The sequence below is a fragment of the Thamnophis sirtalis genome, unplaced genomic scaffold (genome assembly GCF_051295495.1).
Source record: "Thamnophis sirtalis isolate CommonGarterSnake01/CBP01778 unplaced genomic scaffold, rThaSir2_p1.2 scaffold_3, whole genome shotgun sequence".
Lineage (NCBI taxonomy): Eukaryota > Metazoa > Chordata > Lepidosauria > Squamata > Natricidae > Thamnophis > Thamnophis sirtalis.
The window spans coordinates 21,415,910-21,429,323 of NW_028261383.1; the positions used below are offsets into that span (position 1 = coordinate 21,415,910).

Consider the following 13,414-nt stretch of genomic DNA (forward strand, 5'->3'; position numbering starts at 1 on the left):
AAATAATCCCAAGCGGCTTCCTGTTCTAATAAGCTTTAAACAACGTAAATTTTGCCCTCTTCCCTTGCTTGTCTGATATTTACCACAAATAACGTAGTTCATTCCACATGCATTTTACCCTCATCTCTTGCTTGTCTAATATTTACCACTATCAAATTTATACTAACGTTTATTTGAAAAGTAACTCAGAACTATTACAACCAACTTTCCCTTCAAATAAAAGTTAAATAGCATGGATCATATTCAAATAATACTTTCAGCAAGAGTCAGTTAACCTTCTATTTTAAAATAGTCCCATCTAACAAAGTTTAAACAACATAGATCATTCCGCATTCTTTTAACCACTATCAAATTTATGCTAATGTTACTTTAGAATCTAGCTCAAAGTAGTTTCACCCAGCTTTCCCTTCTGATAAAAATTAGTCCACTTTTTCTACCGGAGAGAGGTCTCAAACCCCCATTCAGTCCTCAACTTTAGGAAGTCTTTTGAAGTATCTAAATTCTCGATCTGCGTTCTTCTGCTTCTCCGAGGGAGGAGGGGCTACCCCCTCCATCTTGCAGCCGCATGGCCAGCCGTTTGCTTTCTCCTTCCGCTTGTCTCTCCTCTCTTCCAAGCGCGTCAGGAAGTCCCGCCTTCAGAATCCTAGAATAGAAATCTTGAGCCTCCAAAACAGAGTTAAGACGAAATCTTTGATTCTCAAATGTAACCGTGATGCCGGCAGGGGCCTCCCATCTGTATCGAATCTGTTGACTCCTAAGCTCTTTAGTTAAAAAAGTGTAGTCCCTTCTTGCTTTCAACATCTGGAAAGGTATATCTTTGAAGACAATCACGTCTTGGTTATCAACTCGGAGACTGTTATTATGAAACTTTTGCACAATCGCGTTTCTAGATTCTTTTGTAGAGAAATGTATAATTATGTCCCTCGGGAGCTGTCGCTGTTCCGCTATCAATGAGTTCTGGCGATAGATTTTCCGAATCTGCCAATCAAAGTTAAGTCCCGGGCTTCCCAGCGCATGGCTGAAGGCTTCAGCAAAGGTCTGTTTCAAATTCTCTTGCTCCTTTTCACGGAATCCTCTGACTCTTATTGAAAATGCCTTCCTATCAAAATTTAGCATCATAAGCTGTTCTTCGTTATTTCTAATTTTTTCTTGTAAAATTTGAATATTGGTAGTCAAGTTAAAATTAGCCTTCTCCAGACTTTCCAATTTGTTCTCTATTTCAGCAGAGTAATCTGACAGGGCAGACACGGCTGCAAACGTATTCGCCTTCATTTGATTAACTTTAGATTTTAGATCATCATAAAGTTGCAATACAAATTCCTTAACTTCTTGCTTAAAGGCATTAAAGATTTTAAAGAGATATTCCTGTGTTAAAACTTCTCCAGTAGAGGGCGTAGGAGACAAAGGCTGTGTTTCCAAAAAAGATTCTTTAAATTCTTTAGACACATTTGTAGCAAGACGCTTCTTTGATCTGGGTGCCATAATAAATAAACAAGTAAGCAGCGCTTCACTCCCCTCTATTTCCAAAGAAAAAGAGTTTATTTTGTTAAGGAGCGGTCTGCAGGAAGATAAACCCGGCTAAGTACATCCAGTAATCATCCACGGAGAGAAATCGCCATTTTGAAGTCTATTTAAACAAAGAAGTCTTTAAGACGAATGGTGCTGGTATTTAAGATAGTAATAAAAGCATAAATCTCACAGGGGTGGTACCCTCCCGTATCAAATCTAGCTTGAAAAAACTTTGTTTTGTCCTGGGGGGGGCTAGCCTGTCTGGGGCTGCCAAAAAAAAAAAAGGCAGCTGAGAAGAACTGGCCGGAGATAAAAGCTCCGCTTCGGCTGGATCTAATCTCTTCCACAGCCAAAAAAAGAAAAAGGCTGTGGCTTACGAATAGACCCTAGTCTACAGAGCTATCCTCCCTGCCCCTTTCTTAGCCAAAAAGGGGTGCTATCTATGATCTTATTTAGATATACAGACCAGATCTCTGAGGAGCTCGGTGGAGCCCTCCTCGGCAACAGGCCACGCCCCCAGGAAGCCCCCTGGCTGGTCTGCTGAGGGGAGGTTGGCCTTGCAGATGTAAGCTAGGTGGCCGCCTTGAACTTGCAGGTAGACCTCAGGTGTTTCCCGCCACACCTCAAGCAGCCAGTCTGCAGAGATCTTAAGGTGATAGCCCCTCACTTTTTCATCCTCCCCCGACTTGTCATCCTCGGTCTCTTGCTGGTGAACCAAGGCTGAAATTGAGGCTTGGCTGTGAGCTGTGTAGTATCTTTGGATTTCAGCCATGGACCGGTCTGACAGCTCCGTCGCGCGAGTCTCATCCATGGCAACCTACAGCGTGAACTCAGAGTGGGCTAGTGGGCTAGCAGGCAGCGTTGAAGGTGCAGATCCCTTACCCCGCAAACCAACTGTTATAGCAGTGCCTCATCCAGATCCTGGAACTCTCATTGTATAGCGGCATTTCACAGAGATGCGGTATATTGGCTGACGGTTTTGCCCTCACGCTGTGTGCACTGGTGGAATGCATGCAACCTTGCTATGCACAACAGTGCAGGTGCGTAGTGTCCCTTCAATTTCCTCAGCAAGACATCCCACAATATAGTGTGCATTGGAGCAGGAACTGACAGCTCGGGCTGTTGAGAACATCTCTGGCCCACAGGAGCTTAAAAAATAGCCCCATTTTCTGTCATCCGATTGCCTGCAAAGTCATTCGCCTGCAGGAAGCATTCAAACCTCTCAATGAAAGACATCCTAGGATTCCTGTCCTGGTACTAATGCAGGGAAATGGTTAATAGCCGCCATAGCAACGGGCCTGAGGTGATTATCTTCCTGATCTAATTCAACTTGTGTTGAATGAGTGGGAGGTGTGCAGTTCTAGGGAGATCACACCCTCGTCACCAGTGCTCAGTACTGAGCAACTGAGGGAAACAGAGACATTTGAACCATTAACATGTTTATTGACAACCACAATAACAGCTTAGAACAACTCTCCTTCCATCTGACAGCTATTTATACCATAGCTGCCAGATGGTTAAGCAATCTGATGGCTGCAATTCTCCCGCCGGCTGGCACAGGTGTCGGAACCAATAGGACTTAACAAAAGCCACAATCTCTTTTCTATTCAACTCAATATTCTTACAGTTCTTCTCCATCAGGTTCACCTGCAAGGCAGAATAGCCTTTTCATTTGAAAATTTACATTGCTTTTTTCATTGGGCCTTGGGCCTATTCCCTACACACCCCTCACCCATCAAACGCTTACCTTTTAGAGACCTCCTGGAGGCAGCTATCATATTCAGTGCACCCACAATCCCTTAATGTAGTTTGCACACTGTAAAGTTAGCGAAACAGAGTAGTTTCTCCCTTTCCTGTGTGAAAATGAGACAGAAGCAATCGCCATTTTGGCCCAGAGGCAGGTGTGTTGCTTACAAAAGCCCATCACATGGCCCAGGGTTAAATCCCAGGCACACTGAAAAAATGGCTGCTTCCAGGACATAGCCATGTGGCCCTGGGATGCGTGTTCTGGCCTTATTCACCAACTTGAGGTTCAGAGACCCTCAAAGAGTATGGAGGAGGAGGCTGTGAGGCCTGGTGGGGTGTGGGTCATGCCTAAAGACTGAGGGGATGCAGCAGGAGAGGAAAAAAAGCCTTTGGGGACCCTATGGGTGGGGAAAAGGCCTGTGGCGAGCAGGTCTGTGAGGACTGAGTAAGAGGAGAAGGCCTGTGGGGATTCTATGGGGCAAGAAAGACCTGTGGGGACTCTGTGGAGGAAAGAAATGCCTATATGGACTCTGTGGGAGTGGGCAAAGCTTGGAGGGATCCTGTTGAGAGGAAAACGCTTGATAACCCCCCTAAAAAAACCTTCACACAATACATCTTTATCATATTTATATTTTCCATTTTCTCTCTCCAACCAAAGGTCTACTTCTGAGATATCCTTCAGTAAAATGAATCAGGGAAGAACTTAAACAGTCAATTTCTACACTTCCAATGAGAGATCAAAAGTGAAATTTAAGCCTTCTCTAAACTTATCAACTTTTGCCTAATGTCTATTTCCTTAACTTTCTCTCTTGTATTTAAACCTACATTACTTATAGGTCATTTGTATGGTTTCTGTCTTGTATGTTATGTATCCTCTGGTGTCTCACAAGGTTAAAACAGTGACTTTTCACACAACCCAGACATTCAAAGGCTTCCTCTCCTGTGTTAGTTCTGTAGTGTATAACCAGGTTGGAAATCCGACTGCCACTTTTCCCACAATCTGGACACTGGTATGGCTTTTCTCCTGTATGAGTCATCTGGTGTATCAACAACTGTGAACTATGACTAAACCTCTTCCCACAATCCGAACATTCAAAGAGTTTCTCTCCTGTGTGGGTTCTTTCATGGTTCACCAGGTTGAAATTCTGACTGAAACTTTTTATATATATATATATATATATATTTATATTTTATTTAGCATTTATAGGCCGCCCTTTTCCCTGAGGGGACTCAGGGCGGCTTACAATAGTAAGGGAAGGGGAGTGAAAGACAAAATACAGAAAAAAAATGTGAAATAACTAAAAAGTACTAAAACACAACATTCATTCAGCATTCGGGAGGGGCAGAAGAGTTTATCCCCAGGCCTGACGGGCTAGCCTGATCTTGAGGGCTGTACGGAAGGCCTGGACTGTGGTCAGGGTACGAATCTCCACGGGGAGATTGTTCCATAGCGTCGGAGCAGCAACTGAGAAGGCTCTCCTCCGGGTGGTCGCCAGTCGGCACTGACTGGCGGATGGAATACGGAGGAGGCCCGCTCTATGCGATCTGATGGGACGCAGGGAGATTATTGGCAGGAGGCGGTCTCTCAGATAGTCAGATCCACTACCATGGAGCGCTTTATGGGTGGTAAGTAAGACCTTGAATTGCACCCGGAGATCTACAGGTAGCCAGCGCAGCTCGCGGAGGATAGGTGTTATGTGGGCGAACCGAGGTGCGCCCACAATCACTCGCGCGGCCGCGTTCTGTACTAGCTGAAGTCTCCGGGTGCTCTTCAAGGGCAGCCCCATGTAGAGCACATTGCAGTATTCCAGCTTAGAGATCACAAGGGCTCGAGTGACTGTCGTGAGAGCCTCCCGATTCAGGTAGGGCCGCAACTGGCCCACCAGGCGAACCTGGGCAAATGCCCCCCTGGTCACAGCCGATAGATGGTGATCAAAACTCAGCTGTGGATCCAGGAGGACTCCTAAGTTGCGGACCCTATCTGAGGGGTATAAGTTTTGTCCCCCCAGCCTGATTGATGGTACGGTGGTCAAATTATTGGGAGGAAAACACAACAGCCACTCGGTCTTGTCTGGGTTGAGCACCAGTTTGTTTGCTCTCATCCAGTCTTTAACAGCTTCCAGACCCTTTTCCCACACTGTGGACATTCAAAGGGTTTCTTCCTTGCATGAGTCCTCTGGTGATTCATCAGTATGGCTTCACTCCTGTATAAGTCCTCTGGTGTATAAGTACATCAGAATTCCAACTGAAAGTTTTCAACAATCTTGACATTCATATTGTTTCTCTCATGTGAGTCCTCTGGTGTTTCACCAGTTTGGCCTTCTCACAGAATTTTTCCCCACAAACAGGACATTCAAATGGTTTCTCACCTGTGTGAGTCCTCTGGTGGTTTACCAGGCTGCAGAACCAATTGAAACATTTACAACAATCAGGACATTCAAAGGGTTTCTTTCCTGTGAGTGTCCTCTGGTGGTTCACAAGATCATAATTCTGTCTGAAATGTTTCCCACAATCAGCACATTCAAAGGGTTTCTCCCCTATGTGAGTCATCTGGTGTTTCACCAGCTGATAATTCTGACTGAAACGTTTCCCACAATCAGGACATTGATAGGGTTTCTCTCCTGTGTGAGTCCTCTGATGAATCACCAGGTTTGAATTATGACTGAAACTTTTCCCACAAACAGGACATTCAAAGGGTTTCTCTCCTGTGTGAGTCCTCTGGTGGTTCACCAAGCTGTAATTATGACTGAAACATTTCCCACAATCAGGACATTCAAAGGGTTTCTCTCCTGTGTGAGTCCTCTGGTGTTCCAACAGGTAGGAATTCTGAATAAAACTTTCCCCACAAACAGGACATTCAAAGGGTCTCTCTCCTGTATGAGTCCTCTCGTGGTTCACCAGCTGATAATTCCGACTGAAACATTTCCCACAATCAGGACATTTATAAGGTTTCTCTCCTGTGTGAGTCCTCTGATGAATCACGAGATTTGAATTATGACTGAAACTTTTCCAACAAACAGGACATTCAAAGGGTTTCTCCCCAGAGTGTGTCCTCTGGTGGTTCACCATGCTGGAATTCTGACTGAAATGTTTCCCACAATCAGGACATTCAAAGGGTTTCTCTCCTGTGTGAATCCTCTGGTGATTTACCAGCCGATAATTCTGACTGAAACGTTTCCCACAATCAGGACATTCAAAGGGTTTCTCTCTTGTGTGAGTCCTCTGGTGGTTCATCAGCTCATAGTTCTGACTGAAACGTTTCCCACAATCAGGACATTCATAGGGTTTCTCTCCTGTGTGAGTCCTCTGGTGTTCCACCAGCCTAGAATTCTGACTGAAACATTTCCCACAATCAGGACATTCAAAGGGTTTCTCTCCTGTGTGAGTTGTTTTGTGTGTTGCCAGGCTTGAATTCCGAGTGAAACATTTCCCACAATCAGAACATTCAAAGGGTTTCTCTCCTGTGTGAATGCTCTGATGATTCACCAAGCTGGAATTATGACTGAAACCTATCCCACAATCAGGACATTCAAATGGTTTCTCTCCTGTGTGAGTCCTCTGGTGGTTCATCAGCTCATAATTCTGACTGAAATGTTTCCCACAATCAGCGCATTCAAAGTGTTTCTCCTCTGTGTGAGTCCTCTGGTGTCTCACAAGGCTGGAACTCAGACTAAAATCTTTCCCACAATCAGGACATTTGAAGGGTTTTGCTCCTGTGTGAGTCCTCTGGTGTTCCACCAGGTTGGAATTCTGACCAAAACCTTTCCCACAATCAGAGCATTCAAAGAGTTTCTCTCCTGTGTGAGTCCTCTGGTGTATCACCAGCTGGGAATTTGTAATGAAACTTTTACCACAATCAGGACAGTGATATGATTTCTTTCCTGTGTGCATTCTGTAATATACCACCAGGTTGGAATTCTGAGTGAATGTTTTCAAGCAATCAGCACATTCAATTGTTTTCCCTTCGTGTGAATCCTTTGAGGTATCATCAAGTTGCCATGCTTGCAAAAGTGTTTACTGCATTGGGAGTAGTTATAGGGCTTCTCTCCTGTGTGGGTCCTTTCATGAACCACAAGGCAGCTGATCTAACTAAATCTTTTCTCACATACGAATAATTTGTATGGCTTTCCTCCAGAGTGGATCCTCTTATGTATAATATGTGATTTGCTATGTATGCTTTTCCCACAACAGGCACATCTATGGAGCTTTTCCACACATGAGGTTCTTGACGGGTTCAAAAATACGTGTGATCTTTTGTTGCATGGAGCTTTGATTCAAGCTACTGTTTTCTCCCTCATCGGGCAAGGCCTGCATTACTGTCTACCTTTTGTGGCTATCCAATTGTCTTTTTCCTCCTCAGTCACGTCTAGATATTTCCTTCTTGTTCTAAATGGAAATAATAATCTCTTTTGATCTTTTCATGTAATCTGTTGTTGAGTTCTGCATACTCTACTTTTTCCACTTCGAAATCTCTTCTGGATTTTCTCCCCATTTTCTCTCACCAGCTGGGGAGAGAGAAGAATTGTGTGCTTTTCTAAAGGCTCAATTTACTTTCATTTTCAAAGTTGTTGGTTATTCCTAGTTGTCCAGAGTGCTCTTATTGGTATCCTCTTCACCTGTAAGATTTAAATAAAAGTATAAGTTTACAATCATTATAAAATGGTTGCAGAAGACTTGAAAAAGTATACATTACAAATAAAAAGCAAACAGGCCACAATGCTGAAATATCTTCTAATGTTAATTATCATTCAGTGACACATGGAAGATTACTGAAATCCAAGTTCAAATATACATTGAATCATAAAATACCCTTGTTGTTTTGGGTCCGTCACAAATTCTTCATACTGCAATTATTGGATAGCATCTCTGTAATTCAGATAAATGTTTTATCAAATATGCTATTTCTCTTTAACACTTTAAATATTATAACTGAAATTCAATTTAAACAATGGCAGATGGACATCTCTAGGTTTATATGGCGAGGGAAAAAACCAAAAATTAAACATAAATTATTGCAAGGTGATAAGGATAGAGGTTTGAGTTGATCAGATTTGAAATTGTACTTTGATGCTTGTTGTGTTTTGTGGCAAAAAGATTGAGTGACTCTCCAAAATAAGAGCTTCCTTGAGTTTGACAGGCATGAATAAAGCATTTGATGGCAAAGCTCTTTATGGTATGATAAGGTTAAAGCTACTGTTGATTTTAATCATCATTCCTTCCTCTTTGGGTGTCTCTCCAGGAACCTTTTTAAGAAAAGAAAGGGTGGGGAGGCCAGTCTGATGGAATTATGGTCAAATAATATTATTCAATTATCGTGACCCTATCCACAAATCTACAAGTTGGAATCAGAAGGATGTTTGCCATTGATTTCTATATTTACAATTGAAAGAAAGATTTGAACTAGACAAAAAGAGCAATGGATGGAATTTCATGAAAAATGAAATGGAAGTGAATGGTTGAACATATTATTACTAAGATTTATAAACTGCTATTGAAATTGAATGTCAGCCCTGGGGCCCTTCTTTTCTTTTGGATCTTCAGGGCTGCCACATTTAGTGCCTGGACAATCGAGAGGGGGATTGTGAGATGGTCGAGAATTATAGCCATAACAGCATCTTTTCTCTGGGAGTCAAGGACGTTCAGCCTGCACATGGATAGGCGTGACTGGGGGATGTCTCAACTTGGGTAGGTGGAGTGATTGGATTGTGTGATGGACATGTGGGTGCAGGGGATGGAACTCTGACTTTTTTTGAATGTGGAAAACCAGAAGCTTAGTTGCTGCTTGGTTGAAGGTTTTACTTGGAACCCTGACATTGAACTTGCAGAATGAGTAAGTAAAGCATTGTACAATTCAGTGGGCAAAGAACTTTGGATGTAATATAATGCTTGAACAATGGAAAGATATAGCAGAATTACAGATGGAAGGGACCTTGGAGGTCTTCTAGTCCAACCCCCTGCTCAAGCACAAAGCTCTATACCAAATATAAAGCTGTGGAAAATCCATTTGCTACCCAAATCCCAAAATGGTTTCAGTCAAACCGTCTGTGTAATTTTAGAGATGTGGGGGCTTTAATTGATAAAATGATGCCTAAAGATTCTGCATGATTTGAAGCACCAGTTTTGCCACGGAAGTCCTCAGTTCCAAGTAAGGGCAGAAAATACTGTCCACAACCACTCTGGTGACATTCCTATTGAAGCAGTCCTCACTTTCTGACTGCATTTGGGAAAGGCATCTCTGTCACTAAGCAGCCAGATCAGGAAGCATTATATCACATGACAGTGGCAACTTACATCTGTTCCTCTGCAGTTGTTAAACGAATCACTGTGGGTTATTAAAGACAATTTCACCTGACTGTGACTGGCAACTTCCTCCTGGCATCACTACGGATTTTGCTTAACAAGGGCCTAGCTGGGAAGGTGAGGACTACTTATACAGCTGAACATCCCAAAGTTTCTGAAACCATTTTTTAAAAAAGTGCTGGTTTAAACACAGTTGATCCAGATTTATACATGGATGAGGCACCAACCTGTCCTCAACTCACCCACCAGCTGCTGCTGCTTCGACTCTTGCAGGAGCCCAGAAGCCACTCTGCTTCTCTTCCTCCCGTCACCGATCCTGTAGATCCTGCACTTCTCTCCCTTCCTATCTAGCAATGCAGCACTTGATGGTTTTAACTCCTTAAACCTCAATCACAGATTCCTCCACATATTTCTAGGCGCCAATGTTGCCCATTTGACCGCCATCTCCCGATAGGAGGAGGTAAAACAGGCTCGTCCCGTCTCTGCCTATGAAGGCGTTTGCAAGAGGTTTGCACTGATTACATGCCATCAAGTCATTTTCCACTCCTACCAACCGACCTTTGCAACCGATGCAAGTGAAATATTGAAAGGTGACACTTGTGAAGATTATCTACAGGCTGAGCCCTAAACCTTCATGAAGTTCTTACAGCATAAGAGTCGGAAGGGATCAATTCTCCAAGCAGGGATCCCTGTGCTATTCCGCACAAATGGCTCTCCAGTCTCCTCTTCAAAAGCTCCTCGGATGGAGCAGCCGCAATTTCTGGAGACAAAGCATTTCCATTGATCAATTGTTCTCACTGACAGGAAGTTTCTCCTTAATTCCAGGTTGGATCCCTTTCTGATGTGTCTCCCTCTGTTCCTTCTTGTCCTGCTCTCAGGAGCTTTCAAGAATAGGCTGCCCCCCTTTCTTTTCTGTGTCAGCCCAGCTTAATTATGGTTATATGTCAAGGATTACCTGTCTTTTTATCTTCATTCTTGCAGAGCCTAAAAAATTGCTCTGAGCAACCTTCCCAATTTCCAGAGGAGGTAGATTTTCCCTTTGATTATTCCGAGGCAGATACCTTGGGCAAAACCCTTGGAGGCGCTACTTTGTAAAAAGCTGGTCTAGAGATTCCTGATCTTTTTTAGCCTGAATCTCGTTGGAGATTTTTTTAAAAAAAATCTGCTCTACATCCTGTTAGAAGAAAAATCCAGGCCTAGTTCCAAGCCGGGAATAAAATGAAGGCTGCTTAAGAAAGGGGGGTCCGTTTATTGATGAGCAGAACCAGCCTGTGGTTCCAGGGCAGCTGACCGACTGGTTGAATGGGTGGCTGGAGCTTTATAGGTTTCTGTGATGTGTCTTTTGCTATTCTAATGGTGGTGGGTTAATCCTATTATGTCCTGTTCTTAGATGTGCCAAAGTTTTTTTTTTCAGAAGGCAAGTGGACTTTTTTATTTGTTTTCTTTTGAAGATGTTTCGCTTCTCATCGAAGAAGCTTCTTCAGCTGTGAGAGGATCGTGGGGAATAGAATCCTGTCAGAGGTGAGGAAGCTTCCTGGATGAGAAGGGAAACATCTTCAAAAGAAAAGATAAACAAGAAAGCCCAGTTCCCTTCCGGAAAAAGAACCTTTGGGACAACCATGGTCTGGATGACTGAGAATCTGTAAAGACTCCTGTTTTTAGAATTTGGGTGGTGGAGAATGTAAATTTTAATCCCATTGCTGGAGATGAAGGTCTTTTACTTGTGAATAGCCTCACCCAGTCTTTCTTAATGAGGTGCTGAATGCCAAAGAGACAGATTACAGGTAGATAAACAATTGTGGAGTATTAGAAACCCACGGTATGTGTGGAGACCTCACCAGTGAAGAATAATTGAGAAAAGGGTTTTGTGTTATAATTTTTTCAAATTTATTATTAAACTTGTTCACTGCACATCCGGCAGTTAGAGGCCATTCTGAGTGCCTTGCTTTGCCCCAACAATCGTAGCAGCACTGAAGCTACCCATTTTTGGGGGATACAATAGATATGTCAGCATGCTGCTATCACCCAGAAGCCATCAAAGGGAAAAAGCAGGCACTTCCAAGAAAACGAGATAATAAACGTGGAGATCCTGTCATCAAAGCTGCTTCGTACTGAGCAGTTTAAAATTCACAAAACATATGCATTCGTTCTGATCGGGGCTGGACCTCAACAATGAGGTCAACAGCCCCAGGCCTGCCGGAACAGCCAGGTTTTAACAGCTTTCCTGAAGGGCATGAGAGTGGGTAAGGTCCGGATCTCTGGGGGTAGCTGATTCCAAAGGGTCGGAACTGATTCCAAAGGGTCGGAGCTGATTCCAAAGGGTCGGGACTTTGTGGAGGAAAGAAATGCCTATATGGACACTATGGGAGAGGTCAAAGGTCGGAGGGATCCTGTGGAGAGGAAAAGGCTTGAGAACAACAAAAAAAAAACATCGCACAGTACATCGTTATCAAATTTATATTTTCCATTTTTTTTCTCCAATCATAGCTGTACTTCTGTATAAATATAAATCTTTATTATCTTTATTATGGTCCAAGACCAGCAATACGCATTACTTTTTACAATATGTTAAAGAGTACTGACATTAAAATATAATTAAAAACTATTGATGTTAAAAATGGTTAATAACATACATGTTCTCAAATTGTTTGGGTCACTCCCTGGTTTACCTGGGTGAAAAGCCGATAAGTACGGGAGTAAAAACAATGGTCCAGAAATTGTTAGAGATATGTCCAAATAATTGGTACAAGATGACAACTATACGTCTATAACCATTTTTTTTTCTTGTGGACATTGCAGCATCACAGAATTTTGCCACTGCATACGTGGTAGCCAGTTTTGTGTCTTGGAGGAGAAAGCCTACATAAAAATTATCTGCCCTCCGTGGCAATCTCTTTAATAAGGGGAGAACATGTGCAGACCTACAAACTCTGTATAGCTCACAGTGTAATCGAACATATGAGATATCTTCAACTTCTTTACCACATATACAAAGCTGTTCTGCTATTGGTGTTCTCTTATACCTGCCCCAGAGGAGTGCTGAAGGAAGAATGTTAAATCCGGCTCTGAAGAAAGCTATTCTTTGTTTTGGAAAGATCAGATCATTTAGATATCTTGCCAATTCCCACACACCCTGTTTGATTCTGTCCCTACTGTGGAAAGGCAGCCTATTTAGTTCTTCTTGGAACTCCATGTCCTTTACTGTATTGATTATTACTACATGCTTTGCTTGATCAAAGCCTAGAGACATTAAGAATACTAGTGACAACCCATAAGAGCCCAACTTGTGATCAATTGCCTGTTTCCAGGGGGAGGGGAGGATGTCAGTCAACACTAGTGGGGGACAGTCCCTCTGGAAAGAAATGCATTTTAAGCCAATGAATGATCATCATCTTCCACACTCTTACCTGAATTTGAGGCATGCCTGGCTCAATTCTTAACTGGGCATTTGGAGTTCCTTTGGTGCAGCTAAGATGGCTCCGGGGAATTTGGTTTGTATGGTTTCTAGCAAGTCTTTCTCTGCAAGGATTCCTGTTTGTGCCCCATACAGAATTTGTGCCAATGTTTTGGCCTCAAAAAGTTTTAAGGCAGCAGGTATCAACTGACCTGTGTAAAAGCAGTGTTTAATTGCGTTTGAGGACCTATTGGTTGCTTGCAATGTATGATCCAGGTGTGCCTTCCATGTCCTATGCGAGTGGAAAACCACATCCATATGTTCTAACCTGTTCCAAACTACGTCCTTCTATTTTCCAGCGGTATTGGCTAGGTCTTTTAGCAAAAACTAAATTTTTTGATTTATCAAAGTTAGGGACCAGCTTGTTTAGCCTGCAATAGCCGAGTGTTGCCCTAATTGCTCTCT

At 43.0% G+C, this 13,414-nt stretch overlaps 1 protein-coding gene across 1 annotated transcript; it reads right to left on the reverse strand.

Moving 5' to 3' along the window:
- Window positions 1-5,511: 5,511 nt before the first annotated feature.
- Window positions 5,512-7,247, reverse strand: LOC148047495 (uncharacterized). Its single transcript, XM_087711535.1, has 3 exons — window positions 6,728-7,247; window positions 5,822-6,643; window positions 5,512-5,653 (listed from the first exon to the last, which is right to left on the reverse strand). Exons 1-3 carry the CDS (start codon window positions 7,144-7,146, stop codon window positions 5,527-5,529), a joined length of 1,368 nt encoding a protein of 455 aa, XP_087567661.1. The 5' UTR covers window positions 7,147-7,247; the 3' UTR covers window positions 5,512-5,526.
- Window positions 7,248-13,414: the final 6,167 nt, after the last annotated feature.